The sequence below is a fragment of the Mauremys mutica genome, chromosome 12 (genome assembly GCF_020497125.1).
Source record: "Mauremys mutica isolate MM-2020 ecotype Southern chromosome 12, ASM2049712v1, whole genome shotgun sequence".
Lineage (NCBI taxonomy): Eukaryota > Metazoa > Chordata > Testudines > Geoemydidae > Mauremys > Mauremys mutica.
In genome coordinates, this window is record NC_059083.1 from 61,322,089 (window position 1) to 61,349,889 (window position 27,801).

The 27,801-nt window shown below is 52.5% G+C and overlaps 1 protein-coding gene across 11 annotated transcripts in view; it reads right to left on the reverse strand.

Annotated features, from left to right (window-relative positions):
- ARHGAP44 (Rho GTPase activating protein 44) overlaps window positions 1–27,801 on the reverse strand; it is a 157,949-nt gene that overhangs the window by 10,198 nt on the left and 119,950 nt on the right. For 5 of the 11 annotated variants that reach the window (XM_044982407.1, XM_044982411.1, XM_044982404.1 and 2 more), the window contains exons 10-20: window positions 27,631–27,758; window positions 23,318–23,429; window positions 20,966–21,047; window positions 18,564–18,644; window positions 16,244–16,357; window positions 14,635–14,726; window positions 13,568–13,748; window positions 11,640–11,657; window positions 10,330–10,551; window positions 7,081–7,518; window positions 5,842–5,990 (exon numbers count right to left, since the gene is read on the reverse strand). In XM_044982407.1, the coding sequence (XP_044838342.1) occupies window positions 5,842–5,990; window positions 7,081–7,518; window positions 10,330–10,551; window positions 11,640–11,657; window positions 13,568–13,748; window positions 14,635–14,726; window positions 16,244–16,357; window positions 18,564–18,644; window positions 20,966–21,047; window positions 23,318–23,429; window positions 27,631–27,758 (1,617 nt within the window). Of the gene's footprint in view, window positions 1–5,841; window positions 5,991–7,080; window positions 7,519–10,329; window positions 10,552–11,639; window positions 11,658–13,567; window positions 13,749–14,634; window positions 14,727–16,243; window positions 16,358–18,563; window positions 18,645–20,965; window positions 21,048–23,317; window positions 23,430–27,630; window positions 27,759–27,801 lie in introns of those variants that run through there. The other 6 variants (XM_044982405.1, XM_044982408.1, XM_044982414.1 and 3 more) reach the window with 6 other exon arrangements.

Sequence of the window (27,801 nt, forward strand, 5' to 3'; positions counted from 1 at the left end):
GTAATTCCTGCTTCTGGGTGGGAATTCTCAGCAGCTCCTGAGGAGCATCTGTAGCTTTCATTCGAGCAAACAAACAAAGAAGTCTGTGGTTGCAATGAAAACCTTCCACATACAAAGCAAGTGTAACCAACCTAGGCCTGGTCTACACTAGGACTTTAATTCGAATTTAGCAGCGTTAATTCGAACTAACCGCTCAACCGTCCACACCAGGAAGCCATTTAATTCGAACTAGAGGGCTCGTTAGTTCGAATTTGGTACTCCACCCCGGCAGGTGGAGTAACGCTAAATTCGACATGGCTAGCTTGAATTAGGCTAGGTGTGGATGCAAATCGAACTTAGTAGCTCCGGGAGCTATCCCACAGTGCACCACTCTGTTGACGCTCTGGACAGAGTCCGAGCTTGGATTCTCTGACCAGCCACACAGGAAATGACCCGGGAAAATTTGAATTCATTTTCCTGTCTGGGCACTTTGAATCTGACGTCCTGGCTGGACATCGGGGCGAGCTCCGCAGCACCTGCAACGATGCAGAGCTCTCCAGCAGAGGAGTTCATGTTATCTGTGAATAGAAAGAGGGACCCAGCATAGACTGACTGGGAACTCTTCGATCTGATCGGTGTGTGGGGCGAGGAGTCTGTGCTTTCGGAGCTGCGCTCCAAAACAGGGAATGCGAAGACCTACGAGAAGGTCTCCAAAGCCATGAGAGACAGAGGATACAGGCGGGATGCAACGCAGCGCCGCGTGAAAATCAAGGACCCCAGACAAGGCTACCAAAAAATCAAAGCGGCAAACGGACGCTACGGAGCCTGCCACCACTGCCCCACCAGTGACCGTGGACTCTGACGATGGGACAGTGTCGACGGCCAGTTCCTCGGTGATGTTCGCGGACGGGGAAGATGAGGAAGGGTTTGTGGAGGACGAGGCAGGCGAGAGCGCTTACAATGCTGGTTTCCCCGACAGCCAGGATCTATTCATCACCGTCACGGAGATCCCCCAACAACCCTCCCCGGCCATTAACCCGGACCCTGAATCAGGGGAAGGAGCAGTCGGTAAGTGCTGTAACCATGTTAACTTTTATTCTTAATATAACAGGAATCTTAACTGTGTGAAAAGGAGGTCTCTCTAGATATGGGGATAGAACAGAAATCATCCTTGGAGATCTCCACGAAGCTCTCCTTGCGTTAATCGAAAAGCATCAGCAGGAGGTTCCTGGGGAGAGCTGCCTTATTGGGTGCTCCGTGGTAGCACAGTTTTCCGCGCAAGGCTTTCATGAGGAACTCAGGGAGCACTGCCTCCCCGAGCACGGCTGCATTGGGCCCTGGTTCGTGCTAGCTTTCACGCAGCATGCGCTCTCTATCTCCTTCAGTGACCCTCCTCAGGGTGATCTCGCTCGGAGACTCCTGCATCTAATTAGGGTAATTACTGTAATTTTACGCCTGGTCCAAAGTATTTTTAAGAAATCTACGGACAGATGGCATAGCACAGACTCAGCACGCAGCTGCGTGACGAGCGTAACGGAAAGCCAAAGAATATAATGGACGCTCATGGAGGGAGGGGGGAATGAGGACGCAAGGTATCCCACAGTTCCTGCTGTCTCCGAAAAGTATTTGCATTCTTGGATGAGCTCCAAATGCTTCTAGGGTCAAACACAGTGTCTGCGGTGGGTCAGGGCATAGTTCGGCAATTTGCGCACACACCCCACCCACCACCAGAAGTGAAAACAATCCTCTGTTGACTCTTTTACATGTCACCCTATCTTTACTGAATGCTGCAGATAGACGCGATGGTGCAGCACTCAACACCAACATCCTTGCTCCCCCCACGCTATGGATGGCTGATGGTACAAAAAGATGGAAATCCATCCTCATCATCAGCCTATTGGCACATGGGGCAGTGCAAAAGGGCTGGTAACCATGCCGACTAGTATCAGTAAGGTCAGTCAAGGGCGCCTGTCCCTAATTTTTGATGGCTGATGGTACAATATGGCTGGTAACCGTCCTCATCATTGCAACAGGGGGCTGAGCTCCATCAGCCCCCACCCTTCATTGTAAATAAAAGATTCAATTGCCCCTGGACTAGCAGAGGGATGATGGGCTCCTTCATCCACACTCCTTAATGTCCTGCCTGGACTATCATTGCAGCTGGAGGCTTCCTTCCAGTCATTTCTCACAAACAAGTCACTGTGTCTTATTCCTGCATTCTTTATTACTTCATCACACAAGTGGGGGGACAATGCTATGGTAGCCCAGGAAGGCTGGGGTAAGAACGGAATGAACAGGTGGTGTTGTTGCAGGAGCACCCCCTGTGAATAGCATACAGCTCATAATTTATGCAGGATCGGACACAGAGCAGCTGTGCTCTCTGGTTCTATGATACAGTGGTTCTCTAGTACACTTGCCCATAATCTAGGCAGGACTGATTCTATTTTTAGATACCAAAAAGGAGGGATTGACTCAGGGAGTCATTCCCAATTTTTGCTTTTGCGCCCCTGGCTGCTCGGCCAGGGGCACTTATGACAGCCCCAAATGGGGCAGTGCAAAAGGACAGGTAACCATGCCCATCTTATTACCATCTTATTACCAATTTATGGTATGGTTGATGGTACAATATGGCTGGTAACCATCTCTGCTGTCATGCAAAAGCAAAAGCATGCTGCTGTGTAGCGCTGCTGGCCCGCCTCTGTCAGTGGCATCTAGTACACATACGGTGACATACACAAAAGGCAAAACAGTGTCCATGGTTGCCACGCTATGGTGTATGCCAGGGCAATTCTGGGAAAACGGGCTTGAAATGATTGTCTGCCGTTGCTTTCCCGGAGGAAGGAATGACTGGCGACATTTACCCAGAATCCACCGCGAAAATGATTTCTGCCCCAGCAGGCACAGGGGTCTCAACCCAGAATTCACAGAGACAGCCTAGACTCAGTTAATTGTTCGCAAAAATGTATCTTTGCAAGGAATTCACTTCCTGTTTCCCATCTCACGGCTTCCACTGTCTCCAGACCTGCCACAGCATCCCCCTCGCAGAGGCTGGCGAAGATTAGGCGGCGAAAGAAAAAGACAAGGGACAAGATGTTCGAGGAACATATGGGCTGCTACCTAGCAGAGGCGGACCAGCAGAGCCAGTGGAGGGAGACCATCTCTCTGGGCCAGCGCTCACACAGCGAACGGGAGGAGAGGTGGCGTGAGGAAGACAAGCAGGCGACTGAAACAATGCTTGGACTAGTGAGGGAGCAAACGGACACGCTCAGGCGCCTTGTGGATGTTCTGCAGGACCGCAGGAGGACAGAGCCCCCCTGCAGTGTATCTGCAACCGCCCTCCCCCACCACAAAGTCCCATACCCCCCTCACCGAAAATAATCAGGAGGAGGGGCGGCCGGGGACGTGAATACTGTCACTGCACCACAGCACAGTGCTCAAGTACCCAAAAGCTCTCATACCGTACATTTGCAGAAGTCCTTCACTTCCAGACTCACAGTAGTCCCAATCCCAGTCCCATCCCCTAACTGTCTACTTAATTAATAAAAATGATTTGCTGTTAATTACTGTTTCCGTTATGTTTTTTCAAAGAAGACTGTGTTCGAATGGGGGGTGTGGGGAAGGGGGTGGTTAATTGCATAGGACAGTCACCTTTCCCAGGGTACAGACACGGGGGCAGGATCAGCAGCGGGTCACACACACGGTGCAGTCAGTAGGCAACCTGGTCGGTTTTTGGAGGTGGTTTCCAGGATCTGTGTGGGCGGGGGAGATGTGACTTTGCATTGGGGGAGGGCGGTTACAGATCTTATACAGCGGTCCTTGTCCTGGACCGCTGAGTCACGCAGCTGAGGAATCTGTATCCGTCCTCCTCCACCACAAGGTCACATATCTTCCCGCACACAGAATTCCATAAAGAGGGATGGCAGGCTCCGTTGAAAGAAGCATTCCGGCACTGCGGACCGCTCTAGGAGCAGGAGCCTGTCATTCCTTGAGTTTAGAGGCGGTCTTTACATCACCGCACACCCTACCCAGCACAGCCTGCGTCCCAGTTTCAACCCTTTCACGAAAAGTCATGAATAAAGAAACCTTTGTTAAGTAATAATGGGACATGTATTTTATTTTTACACGTGTGCTGGAAGTGGGGGTAACGGGGTGAACGGGGTATGTAACCGAAGAGGAGAGTCAACAGTCAGTGGGTAAAGAAACAGGGGCAGGTTCAGCTTCTCTGTAAAGAAACTGAACAGTCACAGGTCACGCTGCTCGCTGGTATTTGAAGAGTTCCTTGTCGCTGTCCCAGGCGCCTGTATAGGGCTTCATGAGCAAGTGCATTAGCGGGCAGGCTGGGTCCCCGAGGATGACTATAGGCATCTGCACATCCACAACAGTTATTTCGTGGTCCGGGAAGAAACTACCTTCCTGCAGGCGTCTGAGCAGCCCACAGTTCCTGAAAACACACGCATCATGAACCTTGCCCGGCCACCCGATGTTGATGTTTGTAAAACGTCCCCTATGGTCCCCCAGTGCTTGCAGCACCATTGAAAAGTAGCCCAATTTCTCAGCAGCTGACTGTGGAAGACGTGGACGATAAAGTGCGAGGAGAAAACGGCGATGATCGCAGCGGGCTCCGTGCTTGCAGTGCTGTGGCGTCCGCGCTGTCACTGACCAGAAAAGTGCACGAACAGATTGCCCGCAGGCGCTTTCACGGAGGGAGGGAGGGAGGGAGGGAGGTTGTGATTGACGGTTCAATGACGACACTTACCCAAAACCACCCTCGACACATTTCTCCCCCCAGCAGGCATTGGGGGCTCTACCCAGCATTCAAATGGGCAGCGGGGACTGCGGGAACTGTGGGATAGCTTCCCACAGTGCACCGCTTCCAAAGTCGACGCTGGCCCCGTGAATGTGGACTCAGAAATTCGAATTAGTGTATTTAGTATGGATACACAAATTCGACTTCATAAGGTCGAATCCACAAATTCGAACTAACTTGATTCGAAATAGTCTTGTAGTGTAGACAAGGCCCTAGTCACGTCTTCCTCAGCTCCATCAGTCAGTGGCGAGCTCATTTCCCTGACATAAAGATGGGGATGATGGGAGACCTCTACAGCATGTAATTTAGCAACAGCCTTCATCAAATCAAGACCCAACATAGTTTTCATATGAGTCTTATCAAGGGCCAGATTCCCAGCTGGTGTAAATCAGTGTAGCCCTGTTGACTAAATAGAGTTAAACTGATTGACACCAGCTCAAGATCTGTCCCAGACCGAATTATAATTGTCCTTCTGACAGGAGTCTTCGGCCTAGCCAATGCACAAACTTCTGGTGGCATAGCTGTGTCAGCTGGTGCATGAGGTGTGTGATCCCTGACCAACTGAGCTGTGCCACGCAGTTGCACCAACACAACTGCACTTTTACCCGCAAAACGTGCATGTGTGTGTGTGTGCATGCATGTTACAGTGTATCCACACTCGGAGTGCTTTCCCTGTATAAATATACTGGCAAAGGGCTTCTACCGGAGAGCTGTCATTCCTCACCTCCATGCAGGGCCATCGCTGGAAGAAATCCAGCACGGGGTAAGCAGGGTCCATGCAAGTGCCAGATGATCATATGATTAGTCCTGCTGTGAGCTGGACAGTGTGGAGATCCAGGCACATGAAAGCCCACCTCCTCAGGCACCAGGAAAACATAACTTCAAACCCCTGAGCCGGTAATGGCCCCGACGGACAATCTGCACCCTTGCACACTCAGAATGCTGTGCTAGAGAACACGACCCACACCTGGCTGAGTGTTCACAAGGCTTACTACTTTATTACACTCATCACCTTGCACTGGTTACATTAGCCTGCCCTGGAAAGGCACAAATACCTTTGCGCAGTGTGTGAGGGCTCTGCTCCGTGGACAGCTGCTGAGTGGGACTGGCCACCTGCTGCATGCTCCCACATGGGGCCACATGACCGGAGCTTGGGCTGCCTTTCTGCCCAGACACGGGAGACAGCTCCTTGGTTTTTAAAGTACTGCAAAGAAACAAACAGGAACAAGTAGGAAAACATATAAGTCCCTTTGTTTTGAAGCCACCCCATGGACCTCCCTCTGCCCCACAGCCCAGGGTCACTGGCTCACGCCCCTCGCACTCTGGCCTGTTCTCTGGCACGCAGGCCTCGCTAAGAGCAGGTGTTTGCGCTGGCAAAGCCAACCCCCCTCCCAATTCTTGCCCGACAGAAGCTGCTTCCAGAGACACGCCACACACTGGACTCAAAATGTACGCACATCTTTTCAAGCAGGCAGAGCACAATGAGAGCATGAAGCAATGCTGCAGCCCTCCTAGTTGCATGGCGTACAGCAGAGACAGAGCAGAACAAACCCCCTTCCCTGCCCCCCAAATGGCTGCTCCTCCTAAGAAGTGCTCTAGGAATTATTTGGGGAAGTTCTCTGGCCTATGTGATATCGGAGGCCGGAGTAGCTGATCCCAAAGGACTCTGCTGGCCTTCGAGTCAATGCATCTAAGAACTTGTCGTGGGGACTGGTTTTGGTTTTGTTTTTTTTTAAAGCTTCCTCCCCAAGTCCATTTCTTAATCCCCAGCTATGGCGCTCACTTGCAACGGCCAAGAAATGGATAGAGGGGTCCAGGCCACCCAGCAGCAAGGCAGCACAGCAAGCGATGTAATGGCTCATCAGGATTCCTTGGGTGAGCAATGGCAAGTTGGCTGGGCCAGGCAGCAGCCATTCGCAGCCTGCATTGCAGAGGCGGCTAACCCCACCAGCTCACGAGGGCACCGCTGGGTCAAGGGAGCTGCTCTGAATCAACCTGGCCTGTGACGCTCATTTTACTCTGATTCCTTGCTTTGTAGCTCTGTCACTGGTGGGGGAAGGGCTGGCCCTGCACCCCTGCTCCCTGGGATACGACGGGAAGGTCGCAGCGCCTGGCAGAGCGCTCCGTCCGCCCCCTTCACGAGCTGCCCAGTGCCGACCCATGCAACGGCAGCTTCTGGGGGCAAGAAGGCTCGGCCTGGGCCACAGGGCCTGTCCCCAGCGGCGGCTGTCACCGCGGTGCACGGTGAGCCGACGGCTCTGAACCCTCTCACCCTCAAACACACAGGTATTTACCTAGTCAGGCCGGCTCCTCTGTCGCTGGCGCAGCCGACCCAGGGGGGAGAGGCTGACATAAGGGAGGGGTAGGGAGCGCCAGGTGGGTCTGGTTTGGCTAAGACAAGTGGGGGTTTGATGGAGGGGGCGGAGAGATTAGTTTCGAGAGCATGCGATTCGGTGAGGGAGCTCTGCTTGGGGAGGTGAAGGAAACACGGCTTTGGGTTCGAGTTAATGTCAAGCGGCTGAGGGCTGGGAGAGGAGGAGGAGGAGGAGGAGCGGGGAGGCAGAGTTTGGCTGTGCCCTGACCACCGGTAGGGTGGTGAGGGGGCCTCGGGCCGAGCCTGGGGGTGGTAATGGCGGAGGTGCTGATAGCAAGGGTAAGGGGGGGGCCTGTCGTCCTCGGGGGAAGGGTAGTGGTAACAGGAGTCCAACCAACTAGACGACACATCATCCGTGCTGCAAAATGTCCAAACAGACAGACAGACAAAAACAAGAGCAGAAGTGTTGGTACAGGGAGGAACCCACCCAGAGCGGCGAGGCTGGCAGAGAAGCAAAGAGGAGTAACAACAACAAGAAAAACACTGAGCCCAGAGCCTGCCGCGGGGGTGGGAGGTGGGGAGGGTGGCACTGGAGGGCGGGGGGCAGAGCAGTGGATCCCAGCCTCCTGGGGTGATGGCATGGGGCTGGGGGTCTGAGCTCGCTCACCCGGGTCAATGGACTCATCGCGTCACTGAAACCCGCAGAGTCTCTGGCTTTACTCTGGGGAAGCGGAAACCAGAGTCTGGCCCTAAGGCGGCAGCCTGTGCCTGCCGTCGCCCTCCTGTGGCCCTGGGGGCTCGAACCTGCCCCAGACCTGAGGGCCACAGAAGGCCAGGGTGCTCGCAGCTGAATGGGAGGTGGGCCAAGGTGCTTCACTAGGGCCTAGCTCTATGGGGCACCATAACAGGAGGAAGGGTAGCCCAGGGTGCCAGTCACAAAGCCTGAAGCACCAAGGGCACTGCCTGGGGCTGGGAGCCACTGATCTAGAGAACGGCAAGGCAGGAGTGGCAGAGAGAGGGCCCAAGCCAGGGAGTATAGGCAGAATAGCAGGGCACTGTGCCAAAATGCAAGGCCAGGCAAGTGTCAAAGGGTCTGCAGTGGTGACGCCCTGAAGGTTAACACCTAAAACCCCTTTCCAAACTCCTAGACATGCATTCGCCAGGTGAGGGAGAGCCCTCCGCCGGGGGGCGGGGCGGGGAAGACTGGAATGTTTTCTCATGACGTTGCATGTCTTTCATCTTATAGGGGTCTGCCTCTCAGCCCTGCTCCACGCCCTCCACCTGGCCCCTGGATCCGCATCCCCCATTTGATCTCCGTGTAGCACAACGCCAGTCTATAGCGAAAGGGCGTCAGGAGGGAGGCAGGACGTGATGGAAATGGAAAGAGAGCACACGGCAAGATCTCCCACCCCCTGGGATGGAAGTGCCCGCCGTGTGTCTCCTGCAGAGGCTGGCTCTCAGGGAGGGGAGGGAACAGACTTACATAGTCCTGGGAACTGAGGCTAATGCAGTAACATCTGCATAAAGTCAGGCAGAAAGGACACTGACATGTGAGAAAGGCGTCTGAGCAGGGTCAGGAATAAGAAAATGAACACAGTCAGATGATGACAGGATCGGGTGCAACATACCAGCTAGGAGATACACTGTGACTCAAGACAGGTGAACGCAGACGGTGGAACTGGGGGACGTGGGACTTGTGAGTCGCAGCTATTCAACACAATGACAGGAGGTAACGAGCGAGCGAGCTGTGGCAGACTCTCGGTCTCTGTTACAGCAGTGTACATCCAGAGTAACTCCACTGCAGTGAACAAGGCTGCTCCAGATTTACATGGGTGTAACGGAGATCAGGCTCTGGCCCTTCACGTGCAAGTGTTAAATAATGTACCAAATAACTGATCGGGGAGAAATGCTGCCAACAGGTGCACAGAAATCAGAGCAAAATCCAGGACCGGAGCAGATGAGCATCTGCACAAGGACAGTTGATTTTTTTGGTGCTTTCAGACACGGGAGTCAGTGTGGCTCATGTTAAAGGATGGGGTCTGTGTGTGCTCTCTACCTGATAGCCAGGGCTCATCACAAATCTCTCTGGCACATATGCTGAGCTGGCTGGGCGCTGGAAAGGCCCCTGGCATGCAGCACAGGAGAAGCTAACTTCCATACTTGCAGGAAGCACGGCTACGACGGAAGCACAGATTGGAAGCACAAAGGAGTCACATCGGCCCCACTCCCTGCGCACGCGGGTAACTGCACCTGACAGCCTGGCTTGTTTTCCAGCTGCCCGCCAGGAAGCAGTGTGTGAATCCACCAACACAAAATAAATCCGTGGCCTTCTGAGAGAGGCACTGGAAGTGAACGTTCCCTCCCCGTGGGAGGACGTTCTAGTAAGGAATGGGCTCGGGGAATGATATTTCAGGGCTAAACACATTTGCAAAGGAGGTTCTGAAACTGGCTGCAAAATTTGCCCATGCACCACAGTCACCCAGCTTTTTTCCAGGTGCACAATCTGCACCCAAGTGTGCAAAGGGGGGTGGGGAGCAACGGCTAGAAGAGCACAAGTTGCTGGTGTAATTTAGAGTGTGCTTGTGCTTGGCCCACAGTCTAACAGACCCCAGAAGGAGCGCCTCTATCATCTTCCTCCCAGCCAGTGGAATGGGGAGACATGGGGGATCGGTCTGGCCAAGGAGTGCCCGTTTGTGGGAGACCAGAGGGAATGGCAGGAAGGTCTGAGAAAAATGAAGGGCAGGGCCAATGAAACAGCCAGCTAGCTAGCCCCAACGGTTAGCACTACCTGAAGCCACATGACAGCCTGGAGCCTGTCTCCTGCTCTCCTGGCCACGGGAGTGTTCCAAAGGGGACTCCTAGCATCTCTGCACAGCGCCCTCTGTGGGCGAGGCACATGTACTGTGAGCGCAGAATCTTATTAAGATTTGCAGCATGGATAAGGGAGGATTTGCCCTGCGCATCCAGTCTCTGCTTTTGCAAAAACGTCTGTCTTTCCAGCCAGCCTAGAAATGGCATTTTCCAGCACCACTCCTCCCGAGGCTGCTCGGGGATTTTCCTGTTTGCTGGGCGGTCACCGTTTGGGATTATTTTGTGCCTGGATTCACACACACCAGAAAGCAGAAGCGTGAAATCAAAAGGGCACATGCAGGTGAGCAGGAGCTAGGTGTGTTTACAAAGGCCACGTAAAGCAGCAGCGGCAGCAGCAGTCGCTGCCGCCCGGACTTACCTTGTCCGTTCGGCTCCTGGCTGGAAGCCGAAGCTAGTTGGAGTAGGGGAGGGAGTAGCTGAAATATCAAGAGATTGCTCAGGAATTGGTGACTGAGGAGTAGCAGCGAGATCGGAAGGCGGCGCGGGGGGCTGCATGGCAGGCGGGGTGGAGGACGCTTTTCGAACTACGGTGGTGCCTCTGCGGGCCACCCAAGATGTGTCCATCACCCTGACGCCCATGCTGAGGGGGGGAACACAAAGACACTCCCTTACCATCTCGGAAGTAAGGTTCAGAGCAAAGAAATAAGGCACAAATTGCAGCAACAGGGTAGAAAAAACATTTCACTACATCCCATTCGGTAAAGCTTATTCAGATCTTGGCAGCCTTCCTTCCAGAGAGCGCCAGTGCAGCCCAACGGCTCCTCGTGAAACACTGGGACACAAGACCGGTGCAGGACCCTCAGTGGAGGATTGGCCTAACCTGTTTTGGATGAGATCCAGTTCTGGCCCTTTAAAACTCCTCTTATACCAGGGAACCCACTGCTCTTCGGTGGAATTCAGCTTGCAGGACAGCAGGGGTTGTAGAGGGTCAGAACCGTCCCAGAAGAACTTTGTAGGTAGGCTCCAAACACGCCTTCATTGTCAGTGGCATTGCCCGGAGGCTCCATTGGTCAGGATCAAAGTTAGGGCTTGGCTATTGGCTCAGGCCCCCTCCCAACCCACCAGAAGAGATTGCTACCAAAGTAACAACTCGCCTTAGATCTTGTTTGTTTTGCTCAGAAGCTGCTGCGGCCCATCACAACCTTTGGGGAGGTGAGACGGCTGTGCAAGCAGCACTGTTGTAGGGTGTGGCGAAAGTTTTCACCTACAAAGGTGGCAGCGGGAAATGGCCACCCTGCTGTGAGGTCTTTCCAAACAGCCACAAACTTTGAGTGAGCCACGAGAAGCCAAAATGAATGGGAGAGCATTCCGGGTAGTGACACTGTTGTATTCCTCCCAGCTGGAGAAGCTTCCTGTTGAATTACTCCAAGAGAGGAAGTGAGCCCTTGTTTTTTCCCAAAGTTATGAAACTGCAGTGGTCTTTTGAGGCAATTGCACTAATTGGACCAAACTGGGCATGGGCTTACACCCCATCAAGCCGATCCACCAGGGGAGAAACCAGCTCAGAATTTGCCTCCCTGACATCACTAAATGTCAAAAAAAAACCAGCATTTTGGCTTGCTCAGCAGCGAAGGCTCTAACCTCACTGCCTACTGGAACAGCTCTGGCTTGGTGTTCAGAACACAGGTGGCCTGAAAAGTGTCCAGTGGCTACTAGAGGATACCGTACCTTTGGATTTTCCTAAGGCTGCATGGACAGAAACATACAAGTATTAGTGTAAAAGAAACTAAGGCTAAAAGCTTCCATTGGGTAAAGCGACTGTTGTTTGGAAAGGAGTTTAGAGGGCCAAGGTAACACTGTAAGGAGGACAGGTCTTTGAATCCAGGTTACAGCAGGAGGAGGACAAGCAGATTGTTCAGTAGGAAAGGCGGCGCTGGAAGAAACTTCAGAGGATTCTGCAAACACAAGTCGATTTTGCTCAGTGGATGGGAACTTTTGGTAAGTGCAATGTGTGTGGGAGGGAACCGGGGCTGTGTGCAAGTGGGGAGGGAGGGAGAGGAGTTGTTCTTTAAGATGTTTCAGGTTTGATTTTCGTGTCTGGTGGGCGAGACCCTGCACACTGCGGGGCCTGGAGAGCTGAGATTTAGGGATCCCAGACTGCCTGTGGCGATGGAGAATCCTGACACGTAGGCTGCTGTCATCCAGGCAGGCAGCAGCCTGGCTGTCAGGTATGGCTGCTACTAACTCACAACTCCAACGGGCAGCCCCTTGTGCACATTCACCCGCCTCCGTCCCACTCCTTGAGGGTTCTCTGCCATATTCCCAATCTGATTCCGCATGCGTGCCCTTTCTGCTCCAATTCCACTCACTCTCCTGGGCTTGCGCTGCACCGTGCGCACAGGGAAATGCAAACGTTGCCCAGAGATTTGCAGAGGGACTGGGGTGCATGCCAACGGAGCTGGCCTATTCAGCTGTCACACAACTGGGCTGTTTTCCTCACCAGATATGCTAACGCTGGGATGGTGGCTTGCTAGTGGCTACACCGAGAGATTTGGGGGAGGAGTCGGGACTCCTGGGATCTCTTCCCAGCTCTGTCGCTGACTTGACATGTGACCATGGCCCAACTGGCTTCGTGTCATTCATCCTTCTGTAAGGGGGTGCGGGGGGGAGTAAAACACTTGCCCATCCTCATTGGGGAATGTAAAAATTAATTAATTGTTAGGAAGTGCTTAGATATGATCAAGTGCAAAGAATCCCCCTCATGGAACATTCACACTGCGATAGCCCCTGGAGACCTACCAGGGGAGGTCCATGTACAGACCCATAGCTTTGGGGGGTGGCCCGGACATTTACCTAGTATTCACTATTCCCTCACCCCCTGGGGCAATGCCCATCTCCTTACCAAACCTGCGCCCGCAGTGATTCCCTCCGGCCAGACACGTGGTCTCAGTGTCACCGGGATGGCCTGTGGGGAGCTAGGGGCCCCCTGAGACATGGACTCGGTGTTTCTCTAGGGTTCGCACATCAGTGCACAGGAACTCATAACAACTAGCAAAGGCAGGACAATGGCTTCCTTAAAAGGCTCGGCTGAGCAGGCTGGGGATTCCTGGTCTTGGCTGAGCTAGACCCAAAAGCCTGGCTTGTGCCTCTCAAATCCCAGTGATGACAACTCATCCTAACAATTCATGGCAGGCCTGCTTCCCTCTGGACACCCTCTGCTCCTGCTCCAGCGCCTCCAAGCCAGCTCCTTGCAGGACAAGGGCTCGAGAGCACTGCCCATTTAGCTGGCTCGCCAGAGACTCCTTCCCCAACCCTTGGTCTCTGGGTGGAGCTTGTGTGTCCAACATGACTTACCTCAGGCTGGGGGAGTGGGTAGAGGTGCGGGAGGGGAAATGGCTCTTCTCCCATCTAAAATGGCTCAAAGGCAGCTGATCGGAGAGGGCGGAGGGGTCAGGAGCAGGGGAGGGTGGGAGTGACAAGGCAGCAAGGCATCTGAGCTCACCAGTGCGGAGGCTACAGGATACGATGCCCTTGGGCCCCTGTCCCAAGCAGATCTCCCAGCCAAGGCTATGCCAGGCGCGGTCTCTTCTGGCTCACACAACCGTAACGGACTTACACCAAAACCAAACCCCGGCAACGAAGCGAAGAGGCCCTACCCATCCTTTTTGTAAAACTCCAGCATCATGTTGTCCGTGGCCACGCTGAGGGGGCGCCGGGCCTGGTCGTGCTGCTTGCGGTCCGAGTGGTCCATGTCAGGGGAGGGCATGGAGCTGTAGTTGGCATTGTGGTTGACGTGCATGGGGCTGCCGTAGTTCCCAGTCACATTGAATTCAATGTCTGGTTGGGGAAGTAAGAGGGCACAGTGTTGTGCGGGGGCATCTCCTCGCATCCAGACCAGGCAGAGGGCTCTGGGCAGCGAGGGATTATTGCTGTTATTTCTAGTCTGCATCGCGCCTAGGAGCATGGCCATGGGCCAGGACCCATTGTGCCAGGCTCTGTATGGACACAGAACCCTTCCCACTGCCAGCGGCACCAGAGAGCCCCAGGGGAACATGGACGAGGCTTGCGGGCAGCCAGCCGCTGACTCCACGAGGGATAGGGACTATAACCCATCAGGTAAGGAGCTGGAGGGGAGAGACAGCTGGAGGAGCAGTGAGGGTCCCTCTCTAGCTCCATGGACACGTCTTATTGGGGGCTGGGCTGGAGTGAAGCCGCCTTGTGCTTCGTCCCGGATTCAGTCTGAGGTAACTTGGCCTTCCGGGGCCACAGAGCACAGGGAGGCTTGTGGAGCCAAGCAGGGAGAGTCCCCTCCTCAGCCACCAGAGCTGTGGAGTCGGAGGGTGAAGCTAGGGCAGGTGCAGGCCTGGCGGCCCCGCAGCCCAAATCAGAGTGGACTGGGTGCAGTGACAGTGCACGGCTCTCTACAAGGCCCCAGCATTACCCTGGGGTGAGAGAAAGCCAGCTGCAGAGCCCGCCCCACCCAGCTTCCAGCCCCTCTGCCCAGCAGTGCCAGTGGCCGCTGCGGGTTTTGTGACATCAGTGCCTGGTCACCACGAAGTGGATGGAGACCATCAAGGCCTTTTCCCATTCACAGGCCTCCAAGCTGGTTTGTGGAATGGCCGCTTGTGTCCCCCACCCCCATTTCCCTCAGGCCCAGTGCTGGCGGGCCAGCTCCATTATGCTCCTTCTCAACGACGACACCTGCGCAAGACGCACAGCCTACCTCCAGGGAAGAACCAGTCGGCGTGCTGGATGAGGGGCTCGATGATCCCCACGATCTGCAGAGACACCGTCGTCATCATCTCCGTGATGTTTCTGCAACACACAGGGGGCAGCAGCTCAGCACCGGCGATGGCTGGGTGGTTAATAGCATTGGTCGAAGCCAACATGTGCCAGGCCTGACGTGGTCCCCCTGCTCCTCTAACGCAGCTCTGCTAGTGCACCACAGTCCTGACTGGCAATTCCCTTGCTAGTCCAGCGGGACCCTCCAATCAGCCTCATATTACAGACTTGTGCCCTTCCACAGCTCTGCTCAGGCCCTTCAGTTCTGCCCTGCAGCCACCTGCGGTTCTAGCCATGGGCTCACCCACAGCTCTGCCCGTGCCCCTCAGTTCTGCTCTGAAGCTCTTCTCCCCCCCCCGGCTTTTCCAGTTCTCAGCAGAGAACAATAATGGTGATGAATGTCAGGTGTGCAGCAAATGCCCGGAGGGGCAGCCCCGGGAGCACACTAACCCATTGCCTCCCCTCTCTCATCTCGATACCCTCCCTTTACCTTCCTAATATAAAGCGCTTCTCTCAGGCGCTAGATGCTTTTAAATGAACACATCACGTCTCAAGTGCTTTCCAATGACTATGATGTTTCTGGGATGGATCCTCAGCTGGCGTAGATCAGCAGAGCTCCACTGTATTGCTGCTACTCCCAGCTGAGAACCTGGCCCATCATTCCCTACTAGTGTCTACATTCCCTACATTTTTACCTACATGACACTTTGGCCCACGGGGTAATTCTATGCAGCAGGACATTAGCCACAGCGTAGGGACATCGCCATCATGGCAAGAACAGTGGTCAGCTTATGGATCATGTTATTAAAGGAGCCTGAACCCAACTGCACGTTCGTTTATGGCATCACTTCCTTTTTCTGTGGGCACCATTCTGCTCCTTCCATTTCTCTCCTTTCACCTCCCTACTTCTGCTTCGGTCCATGCTGCCCCCGACACATGGGGCAGTCTGCTTGTTCTCACAGGCCCAGAACCCCCTCCTCTCCTCACCCCTGGAAACCCACCCCTTCATCCAACCCACGCTTCTCAGCATTAACTCTCCCCATTCACCCTCCCTCTGCTGGAACGGCCTCTTGTGCCTCACGTTAGCGTGTCTTGTCGTTAGACTGTTAAGCTCTATGGGGCAGGGGATGTGTTTTCATCTATGGTCCTAGGGAAGTTTAGGGAAAGCATTTTAAAAACACACCCTACCTAAGTGGCCTGATTTCCAGATGTGCTGAGAGCCCACAGCTCCCACTGACTTCAGCAGGGATTGTGGATGCTCCGCTAAGGAGCCGATGGGGCTGAAGGAGAACAGCAACAGAAGCAGTAACCACCAGTTCACCCGTCTCGTCCACCCCCAGGAGCTGCTCTATCCTGCTTTCCCCAGTACTTGTGTGACAACCACCATCTCAGCCAGAACTGGGGACTGCCAGAGCTAAAACTCTGAGCTGCTACAGCTTGAGCTAAAATGTCAAGGGTCCCTAGCAGTGGCTGTAACAGACACGTATCCCCGTGGATTGGGCACTGAGGGGACCCTGTTACACACACACGCACCAGTGGATTCCGCTTACCCTTCTGCTTGAGGCCAGAGGAGGTTGGGGCCCAGCACTATCGCCACGTTGCTCGGTGTCATTTTGTTAGCATCCTGGTATTCCGTTAGCTTTGCTAGGAATTTGATCAGGTACCTGGCAGAGGCGATCAAGAGGCAGAGGGTGAGGCTGCAGTGTCACCTGGGCCGGTGGGCTGCAGTGCATGTTCCCCACAACTGCTTTCCTCTGCACCCGACATTCACAGAGAAACCATGCACCGAATGCAGGTTATTCCCCAAGCCCCAGGCACCTCGGCCTCTCTCTTTCGAGGCAGCTTCCAAGTCAATACTTCAGTGAGTGCCGCACACCACCCTGAGATCAACATCCTCGCACTGCCTACCATCCAGCGTCCTTCTTCTGAGAGGCTCGAAGCGGCTCTCAAACATGAAGGAAGCTTCACAATCCTGCTGTGACTTGTCCCAGGTCATCCCTTGAGTCTGGGGCAGAGCTGGGGAGAGAATCTAGGGTCCCAGCTCCCAGCCTCCCTCTCTAACCACCACCAGTTCCCTTGCGTAAGGCTGGGAGATAGTGCTGTGGCTAGCCACAAAGCCTGATTGATTTTCATTGCTAAAAATGTAAAGGGCGACGATCAGATCACGCCCGGGGTCTCAGCGCTCGGTCACACAAATGAAATCCAGCAGGAAATCCTATCCCATTCGGGGGCTAACCGCTAAATCCTAGCGGCCGATAAACCCACCCTGCCCAGACAGCAAGCCTCTGGAAGTGCCCTTCCCCCAAGGCCTGGGCAACTGGCACGGTCAGTATGCCCCAAAGGCTGGCAGATTCAGAGGATGGTGGCTCACAGGAGGGAATGCAAATTCCTGTGTCGAGGGCATGGACATGTCAACAGTCACCTTGTCCTGGCCCAACAACTGCCTGGAGCTCCAGTTTCCAAGGTTTTCCTCATTAATCACTGTATCTCCTAGTATACAGTAAGGCAGGGATTCTCAAAGGGGCCTAAGGGAGTTAGGTGCCCAAAGCCTATTGAAATCCAATGGGAGTTGGGTGCCACACTCCCTGGAATCCCCGGTGAAATATCTTACAACACGGGAGAGAAGGGGCCTCTCTCGCTTTGTGGCAGGTGTCCCCAGTGACCTGCAAAGGGCTGCTTGGGCCTGCGGCACTGGTCTGACCCCCACATGTGCCGCTAGCTCCGTGGGTACTAGAAGAGGAGGGCTCGACCCGTATTAGAGGGAAAGTGGCCCAAAGTGCATCTCCTGCGGCCAGCGCACGGTGAAGGAGGCCCTGGCGTTGTGATCCTGGGCGGACTGAGAGATTGGGCTTCACTGCCCATCCCCCTTCTCCCAAAGGCCAGGAAAGGTGAGAGGGGGCAGGTCGGAGCTAGGCTCCCCGGCGACGATCTCCCTGCCATCCTCCCATGGAAAGTGAGTTTGGTGCTTTTCCACCATGACTAAGTTCAGTTCACAAGCAGGCTGGATGAGGGGGCGAGGGGGCCAGGGCGAAGAGGGGAACCTATGATCCTCCCCCGCCAAGGACCTTCGTGCTCATTACTGGGATGTGGCGGGACATGAGCCCTGGGCCCACTCTGGGAGGGTTCAGGCTCTGACCTATATGGCCAACTTTACTTGAGCCCCACTCCCAACAACGTACAGCTCCCCTTCCCTCAGCACCTGAGAGCACAGGGCCTGGAACAGAACCCCTGGGGACCAGACAGGCTCCCTGCCTACTGCAGCAGCACTCGCTAGGGCAGGTGCTGAAAGCCCCAACTTCAAGGGGAGCTGAGAGCTCAGCCGCCTGCAGGGTCGGGCCTGCATCGCTAGGCATGCAGAGATCCCACTGACATTAGTGGGCATTAGGCAGGCGCCTGAGGAGGGAAAAGCCCCCACCCTCCCACTAAGGCCTTGTCTACCCAAAAAAGTGTCACCAGTTTAACGGACGTTGGTTTTTAGACCAATTAGCTACAACAGTGCAAACGGTGGTGTGGATGGGCGACAGCCGCCAGCTTGATCTGCACCCAGCGGAGTGAGCTGGTGACCTCCAGAGCTAAAAGCACAAGCTGCTACAGGCTGAACTAAAGCGCCCTTCCTGGGGCTGTAATAGACTCATATCCTCTGAGGACTGGGCACAGAGGGGGACCCAGATCACAGGCTCACCAGTGGGCATGGGATGCTCTTATTAACTGACTTAAGTTAAACCAAAATAAGGCTGGTTTAAACCACACTGTAAGAGTTTCCACACAGCCTTTGGCACCAGTTTAATGAAACTGGTTTAAAAATCCCACCTGAAGTGAAATCAATGGCAACTCTGTATGTAGACACAGCCCCCTGCCCCACACACTCACCTGATGTTGTTGTAGTTGGCCTTGGGCAGTTTTTCGCAGGCATTCCACAGGGCCTGCAGCCTCTTGTCTTGGTCCTGGATGCTAGGAAGGAAGCGTAGTTTGGCATTAGTTGGTCAGTACGCCACACGGCCAGGCCGCTCGCTTCGCTGAGCGCTCAGCTGTTGAGAAGAGATGAGGCCCCAGATCTGAACGCCCTGACAACTGGGGCGCAGCTGAAATCTGAACCGGGATCCCGAGTCTGCAAGCGGCTCTTGTCTTTGTAACAATCTGAGCCAGCCCCTCCAGATTTAACCGCTCCCAGCCTGGGGGCGTCCAGTGCAGAAAGCGAATGTGAATGTTGGTGCCTGAGCCCAGCCTTGCTTTTATTATTTATTTCGGGTGCTTAGAGAGAAACTCCAGGCCTGCATGGGACCAATAAAGACTGCGAGTGTAGCTGGGAGGCCTCCAGCCCACCAACTCAGCCAGGCCCCTGCCCTCCTCAGGAGGGAATGCATGAATACAGAGGCTGACTGGTCAGATCCCCAAGTCTGGTGCATTTCTGCATTTGCTGCGAATACAGAGTTGCCCCTTTCGGACGGGGAAGGAGAGAGCAGCCCAGAAACAAACGCAAGGCCCTGACCGTCCACCATAGTTCAGCCCTGTCTCTAGAGAAGGCACCAAGTTTGCGAGCACGTTTGCTGAGTGCGAGCGAGTCCTTCAGAGAGGCAGTGATGCTACCATGCATGACCAGGGCCCTGGCTCTGAGCTGTTCCATTTCAAGCTGCGAAAGGCCAGGTTTTCCCAGTGGCTCAGGTACCAGCACTGCCTCAACAAGGGGAATGAACCCTTTCCCCCAGCACTTTGCTCCAGGGCAAGACCTACTTCCCATCCCCTACACAAAACAGAGGTCGGCTGCAAGGCAATCCCCAGGAGAGGACTGCAGAGACTGTGTACATACAGAGACTGAAGTGGACGGAGGGAAACTGTATACCTCTGTTTATCTGGGCCTGATTTATCCTTAATCCATCTCTGATACATGACACATCACCTCAGTTATGTGGACACGCCAGGGGGAGGGTCTAGATAGCTACCTCAGGGCTTGTCCACATGAGAAGTTACTGTCTGGCAAGGCAGGGGCTCAATCTCCAGTGCACCAGCATGCCACGCAGTAACGTCCTGTGTGGATGCAGCGAGAGTGCAGTGTGAAGCCTGGAGGGCAGCTTGATGTACTGCCCTTTCGAGTAGCAGCAAGCAGAAGGTTGCCACATAGACAAGCACTTGGGTGCTTATCCTGTCACCATTACTGAACTCAACGCCTCACCAACTTTGATGTATTCTCCTTTGAGGCAGAACAGTGCTGTCATCTCCATCTCTTAGATGGGGAACTGAATACTGAGAGGCTAAGTGACTAGCCCATGGTCATACAGGAAATCTGTGGCAGAGCAGGGGAGACCCGAGTTCAGTTCCAGCCTCAGGCTGGTACCTGGCCACTAGACCATCCTTCCTCTGGAAGTTTCATATCCCTTAGTCACACTGGTACCAGCCCCATAGCCATGGAGACCTCACCTATATTTTCACATCCATCCCCCTGCAGAGCTAGATTACCATCAGCCCCACTACACAGGATTCAGAGGGAATCCATATAAGCCTTTAAAGAACAACTCTTCTCTACCCAAAAATTCCACGACTTTAAGGCCTGACAGCTGGCCCTTCCAGAGCTAGACACGCATGCTGCCTCTCCTAGCAGGAATCTCACCTTTCGAATGGGCTAAAGCACCTGTTTCTAGCCCTGCCAGGACACTGAATGCCGAGCTCTAAAGCTCTGACACTTTAAGCCGCTGCAGTACTCCATCTTGCCTGTCCTCATCCTTGAGCTGGGGCAATTTTGGGAAAGGTTCCACATTTGGGGGACAAAGGTGAAAACATCAGCAGTGATTTGCAGCTGCTGAGGCATCTGGGATGTGAAAAGAAGCCCGGGGCTGCTTTAGCTAGAGGCAGATTTCTGGGAGAAGCTACACAGCTTTGCAGACTGATCTACAGGGGTATGAACTGCAGTGAGCTCAAACATATAGTGCTTAAGTCTAACTGACCTCTGCAGACCGTGCTGGTGAAACTAAAGGTACCTAGTTCATGCTGATGTCGTCCTGTTTCAAACAGGACTCTATAAATGCATACTAGGTACATTTCAGTTTGCACCAGGACGGTCTACACGGGACAGTTAGAGTGCTCTGCAACTCACACTCCCATAGACTGGTCTGTGACACGCCAAGGGGGCAGCACACTGATGTTTTGCCCTGGGCTTCAGATTGTCTTGAGCAGCCTCTGGATGAACCCTGGGGAGCTGAATTAGCAGAGGCAGAGGACAGGTGAGAGGTCGAAGGTGCATGAGGCCAAGGACAAAGGAAAATGCGTTTGGGACTCACTTGGAAGCTTGAATCCATTCGTCATAGAGTTCAAAGGTCATGAGAGGCTCTGGAAGCTCTCGGAGATAGGACTTCAGCGCCCCTAGGAGACAGAAGGGAACACTGGCCAGTCATTACCAAAGTAGGATGCTTTCCTAGGTTGGAGTGTAAGGATCTTGGCTGGTTCTTGGGCACGGGACTTTAGCCCCTTCAATGAAGCACAAAGGCCAAGCTGTATGTTCTGACCAGCAGCCTCATTAATATGATTTCAACCAAAGCCAAGAAAACCAACTAACATCCTGTCAAACATTCGCCATTTCTCCTGTTCTCGTTCCTTTCTCCGTGGGCTCTGCCCCATGACATTGGACTCCCTGGCTTCAATGGGAGCAAGATCAGACCCTCATTTCATTGAGGAACAAATCCTGCAAAGCACTGAGCAGCCTCCCCTGCGACTGACATTACTGCAGCCCAGGGTGCTCAGCACCTCCCAAGATCAGGTTTTGAAAGAGAAGGGAAACCATCTTGGATCAAGAAAGGAACATCATCTTAACACTGTGGAAATGTGCCATTGTCACAACACTTCATGGTATCTCACCATACGGACCTATGCCATTTTCAAAAGTGGCAAATGGGATGCGAGTGCCCAGGTCTCCTTAAAATTGATAGGAATTTGGAGTCCAAATCATCCAGGTGTCTGAAAAACTTGGCCTCAAAGTCCACGAGGGATGCAAATAAAAAAAGTTTTATCAAAACCAAATCAATATTTAGCAGGCCAGTAAGGAGGGGGCCTCATTCAGAAACCCTCTTGTTCACTGACAAAATTTGTAACAACCAGGTTGGAAACTCCATTACAAAAGAATAAAAAATGATCTAATTATCAATCCACTCATCTCACAGTCATTGCCATGTTTTTGGAGCATCTCATGGTTATTACAACTGTATTTGGGTTGCTTTAGCATGACTGGTAACTTGGCTAAATAGCATAAGCACAATGTGTGTCCTAACATTTAGAGTTACTTTTTTAAATGTAACATTTACTGGCAAATCTGTTTATCACAATAAACCAGGGAAAGTCTGAAGCCATCAATGATTCTGATCAAAACTATTTTTTCGTCCTCAATTGCAATGAACAGGACTGTCGACAAGCACAGAAAATAGAGACGCTAGAATAGTTTGACGAAAGTCTCCAGGGGAAATTGAAGGTTTAGAAGCACTGACATTAGTAGGTATAATTTATATATATATTTAGTGTTTAAGGAGAGGACAAATTTTATTTCCAAACTGGCATCAAACAAATCCACATTTGTTTCTATCCATCCTTAATGCCCAATACAATTATATTTATATTTCAAAGTTTGTTTTTCATACATTCGTTATATTTTTAAAAGTTAAGAGATAATGAACCAAAATTTGTTCCTGCATTGTTGTAAATTGGATGCAACTCCAGAATAGTTATTCCAGAATTTACAGGAGCATAAGAGCACAATTTGGTCCATTCATTCAGTTAAAGCAGAACACAATTGTTTTACACTACCTATGTCTAGAGTTAAATCAGTACTTGATGTTAACAGATTGATAAGGCTCCTCAGCAGTTTTCTCCTCAAGCTTAGAATTGAACAGGGCAACAGAGTTCAGACTCTTGTTAACAACTTTCCTCTAGTGAATAGATTGCTCGAAAAACTATACAACGAAACATCAAAAGAAGCCGTTTATGACTCCTCTCTAGCAGGCTGAGTTTTAACCCTGATGGGAGGCCCCAGTCTCTTTACTTGTTGTCCAGAAATGACAGCAGCAAATCGCATATGCACAGTTGCATGGGACAGTAATACAGCTTGGGGGAAAATGGGTTTTCCGTTTCAGGGGTAGTTCTCCCATTTCAAAATTGTTTCCATTCTGAAATAGGAGAACCCCCCTGCCCCAAATTTCTAAAGAAACAAAATTCTGAAAAAAACACCTGTTTTGGCTCAAAATGTTTCATTTTGGTCAAATTGAAATTGTTTGTTCCAATTTCGGCTTTTTAACCGTTATATCATTTAAAAAAAAAAACGGAAACAAAAAGTCATTTCAAAATGGCCAGTTGAAAAGCTGCGTCCTGACCGTGTCAGAAAGCTCCACTCTGCTTTTTTTCTAAACAAAATGCCATCAGAAGAAGCACATTTCCACAAACCATTTTGCTTTTGATGAGTCAGCATTTTCAGATGGAGAAATAATTCTGCTGGAAAACTTCGAACCAGGTTCAGGCAATAGGACTTCCCACTGCACAGGCTGAGTCCAGTACAGCATGAACCGTGCTTGGAGATCCTCGACTGAAAGAGGATCATCTAGAGTAGCACATAATCTTGTTACCAAAGCCAAGGTGGCAATGCCCTTTACCTGCAATGGCATGGGGGTCTGCTGAATATTCCTGCACATCCACCACGCAGCAGTCGAGAGCCGCCTTGAGCTTCTTTAACTTGGATGCAGAAGGAGCCACCCTGAAGAGACCCTTCGGGCAAAGGAGACAGGGGAGATGTCAGCCCCAGCAGGAAACTCCTAAAATCATGGCAACAGCAGAACACAGCACCCCTAGGGCGCGAGCCCCAGAGTGACCCAGGTGCCAGCTTAATACCCAGCCTAGGGGTCAGGCTCTGACCTAGTGGTGTCACCTTGGATGCGGTTTAGTAGGAAATCACGGATGTAGGAAGCGTGGGAATCCCCGTAGCTCACCTAACTTACACACAGAACTGAAGTGGGGTTGTAGGGTCAGATCCTCAGCTGGTGTAAATCAGTATCTATGGAGCAATTCCAGCTGGGGGCCTGGCCCATGGAACTGGGCAGATTAGACATGGTGCAAGGAGAGTCTTTGCAGAACGGCCCTTTGTTACTCCACATATCTGTGCCCTGGGCCGCTTCAAGTCACACCTGCTCCCTTTGCCGACACAAACAAGCTTGTACTCCTGGTAGCCCCAGCAAGGCGATATATCAGCTGCCATCTTGGCCAGCACCAGGGCTCTCCGGCACTAAAGTCTCTACATCAAGAGCTAGGGTCTCTAGCTGACTTGCATTCCCCCAGGATCAGGCGCAGATGGGACCTGTTACACACACTGACCAGTGGTTACACTGACAGTTACGGGGGAGCGAGGGGGTGTCTGTTCTGACCAGTGGCGGCATCAGCATCTTTGTTAATGGTGATGGTGCCAAAGGCAGCGACAGCTTAGCTGGTGTTGCAGATCCCAGGTGCCAGCCGGTAAAAGAGGCATCGTTTGAGCTGGAAGTCGAGCAGATGTGAGCTGTCACCCCTGGGGGAGGTCCTAAGCCAGGACAAAAGTACCACCCCCGGGGGGCTGAGAGCCTCATGCTCCCCACTCCCATCCCAGTGCTGCTGGCACCACTCTCCACGTCTCCCTCCGAGCCAGCTCCCTGCCAGTTCTTTGCTGTGCCCTGCTTCCCAAGGAGTCAGAACCTGGCAGTGTAGAGACATGGGATTCTGCAGCGGGTGGGGCAGGGTGAACTAGGAGCCACTCCTACCACAAACCCCACTCCCACATGTGCCCAACTGCGCCGTGAGCCTGCCAGCCCCCAGGGGCTGCGCAGCTGGGAGGTAGCTCATATCTTAAGAGTGAAAAACATCAGGGTGAAAAAGTTGGGCGGGGGGCACTGAAGCTGCTTGCAGGGGAGAAGGGAGGGAAGTTTGTGGTTAAATGCAGCAGCAAAGGGGAGCTGCTCACTGACTCAGGAGCTCCCAAGGCGGTAGCTTTGTCAATGGGGAACGCGCCTCCTGACCAAGGGGGCAGCATGGGAGAAAGCATGAAGGTTTGACTTTGACTCCCACTCCACCTCTTTGAAGATCTATGGGTCCTACACGCACCTATCACAACAGGTGGTGTACCTCGTCCAGGGCACTAAGTGCCCCGATAACTATGGGGTGAAACCAGACCATCACTACGCTCTCAAATGAACTCACACAGAAATATGGTAAAAGACAAAAACAGCCTGTTACCCCCTTTTCCCCAAATGCTCATTCTATATCTGACCTCTCCATCCTCATCCTCAAAGGAAACCTGCACAACACCTTCAAAAGACGAGCCTGGCAGCTTAAATTCGGATCTTTGCTAGACAGTAAAAATCATGCTCTTAATAAAGACACTGGATTCATGGCTTATTACAGCAATCTGTGACCCACCCACCCCCCTTTTTGTCCTATGACTGCAGAGGGGTTAACGGGCCACTTCACCTTGAAAGGTCTTTGAAAATATGAGTTAACTACTTGTGCTAAACAATCTGTTCCACCTTGTAGTTAACTGGGACACTTTTCCTAGACGTGAAGAAGAGTTCTGTGCAGCGTCTCTCTCACCTACAGAAGTTTATCCAATGAAAGATATTACCTCACCCACCTTCTCTCTGACTTTGACTGTCATCTAGAGCAGGGGGTCCTGAACCGTGGGCCACGCACCACTGGGGATATGCGAGACATCTCTGGGCGGTACACAGGAGAAATTGTCTAATGGTGGATTTTACTTAGTATTTTATTTATTGCATTTTCATAATAGGCAACTCAGACGAAGCTTTAAAACTCCATGGGAATTTGTTATATACAATATGGTAGTTAATTTACTTCAAGGTGTACCAATGAGAACACAGAGACGCAGATGTACAGAGCCCTCATCTCCAATTACCGGACAGCATGGGTTCAGCTGCCCAGCAACTGTCCAGTCTCTACTTTGGTTGTATATGTCGCACTATAATTATATCTGTATGTAACAGTGAAATATGGGCAGATGGCTAAAGATAGGTTGTGTTAACAGGAACACACAACATATCAGTGATGGGAGGAGTAGGGGTATGAGAGCAGCTGGTAGATCTGGAAAGGGGGTATGCAATATGAAAAATTTGGGAACCTCTGATATATAGGGACGGACGAATTGCTCAAGAGAAAGGATGAAGCAACCCAAAGTTTTGCCCTCAAATCAAACTACCCTGGAGAGTACAAACAGGTTTGTAAATTCTTTTTTAGGTTTGCTTTTCAATTTTTCAGGGCTGGTCTTCACGTATAGTGAAGGCACTTCTGTGCCGACAGGAGAGCTGCTCCCATCAGTGTAGTTAATCCACCTCCCCGAGAGGCACTAGCTGTGTTGACGGGAGAAACTCTCCTGCTGAAATAGCGCTGTCTACATGAGTTGCTGTGTCACTCAAGGGTGTGGATTGTAGGGCTGTAGTGTAGACCTGGCCCCAGTTGCGTTTTTCGATCATGGCAAGGTCTGGAAGCACCAAAACTCGGAGCAAAGCTGCTCCTTTGAATTTTTTTTTCCCCAGCTAGGATGGAAAGCATCCGAAAATAATCAGATGTGTGCAGTCTCAGGAGATTCCCAGCCCAACTTTATAGATCAAAGGGTCTGAGTATTTCCAACAAGGTCTGAAGAAACATCTGAGCTCTTTGTTGCTTCTTTGAACCTGTAGGGGGTTGTCCATCATTCGTTATTTCCTGGTCTCTGCATAATGAAGAGGGATGGTTATCTCCATATTTATAAGCTCTGTCTCTACCATGTGAATGCAATAAAAAGGACTGCAACAGTGGCATGTGCATGAGTCCCGCAGAACACGCTCCAATCCCTGCTGTGTTTAAATCATCTTCCCTGCTTTTCTCCTCTCATTTCAAGGCAAGGAAAAAGAAAAGGTTACTTTGCCTGTATGGTTCTGAACTGGGACACGCTTTCTTCAGGCAAGGAATTACTTAGGTCTCAAACTCACTGTTAAATAACTGAGACCAACTGCCCTAGGAACAACGCAGGACTGTGCTAACAGAGTGAGCTGGTCTAAGGGAGGCAAGTCAAAGGAAAGCAACAGACTCCAAACACAAACCGGGAGTTAGACGTGGCAGCAGCTCTATTCAGTCAGCCAGCTGCTCTCCTTATGCAACTGGATGCGGCCGCACGGAGCAGCAGGGTGCGCCCTTACCTCCCCAAGCCATATGAAAGGTGCTTCTCCAGGCGGCAGGCTTCCAAGCAAATGAAACCTCAAACAGAACAGGTTGGGCTCATCCCTGGTGTAGATCAGAAGTGACGCCACTTAATTTGGTGGACATAAACTGATCCAAGAGGAGAACTGGGTCCAAATAATTGTAAACTACACCACATTACCACATGCACTCCCTGTGCTACTTACACCACTCTAAACAGTGCCTCTGAATTTGGACCAGAGGCCTCCATGGCAACTGCACCTCTTTATAACATGACCAAATTTGGCCCATCTTGGCCTGTCTTAGGAATGCATGATCTACTTTAGGAGCAGCCTTGCTCTGTACCAAAGGGACACAGCGAGGGACCCAGTGTATCTTCAGGGACCTCGATGGGGCTGCTCCCAATTTACACCAGGTGTATCCAAGACCAGTCAAGACAGGATCTGCTTTCCAAGGCGGCTCATTCACAGATTGAGAAGAGGCTGCAGTGTTTGCTCTCCCCGCTGAACCAAAGGCTGGGCACAAGAGCTGAAGGAGGGGGCTTGCCTCAAGATTTTGCAGAGGAAGTGTTTGGAAATACCAGAGAGGCTAGGGCAGGGTTTCAATGGGGGAATAAAGGAGGGGGCTTTTCAGAGGGTCAGAGGTTTTAAGGGCAGCAGGGATCATTACGACAGTTGTGCTCAGGGGGAGAAAGGCTGGAGATTATCTGTGTCTGGAATGAAGCCACCCAGTTGGGGGGCTCCTGACTCACCTCCTCCTGCATCCCGCACTCCAGCAGCATGGTGACACACGCCTCGATTGGGAAGGCGATCTCCCTCCCGCTGACGGCCAGGTGCTCCTCCAGCGGCTTCCCGAAGGAGGGCTTCTCGATCCAGGCTTCTGTTACACGGATCCGCAGAGCGGGCAGGAGGGAGAGGAAGCC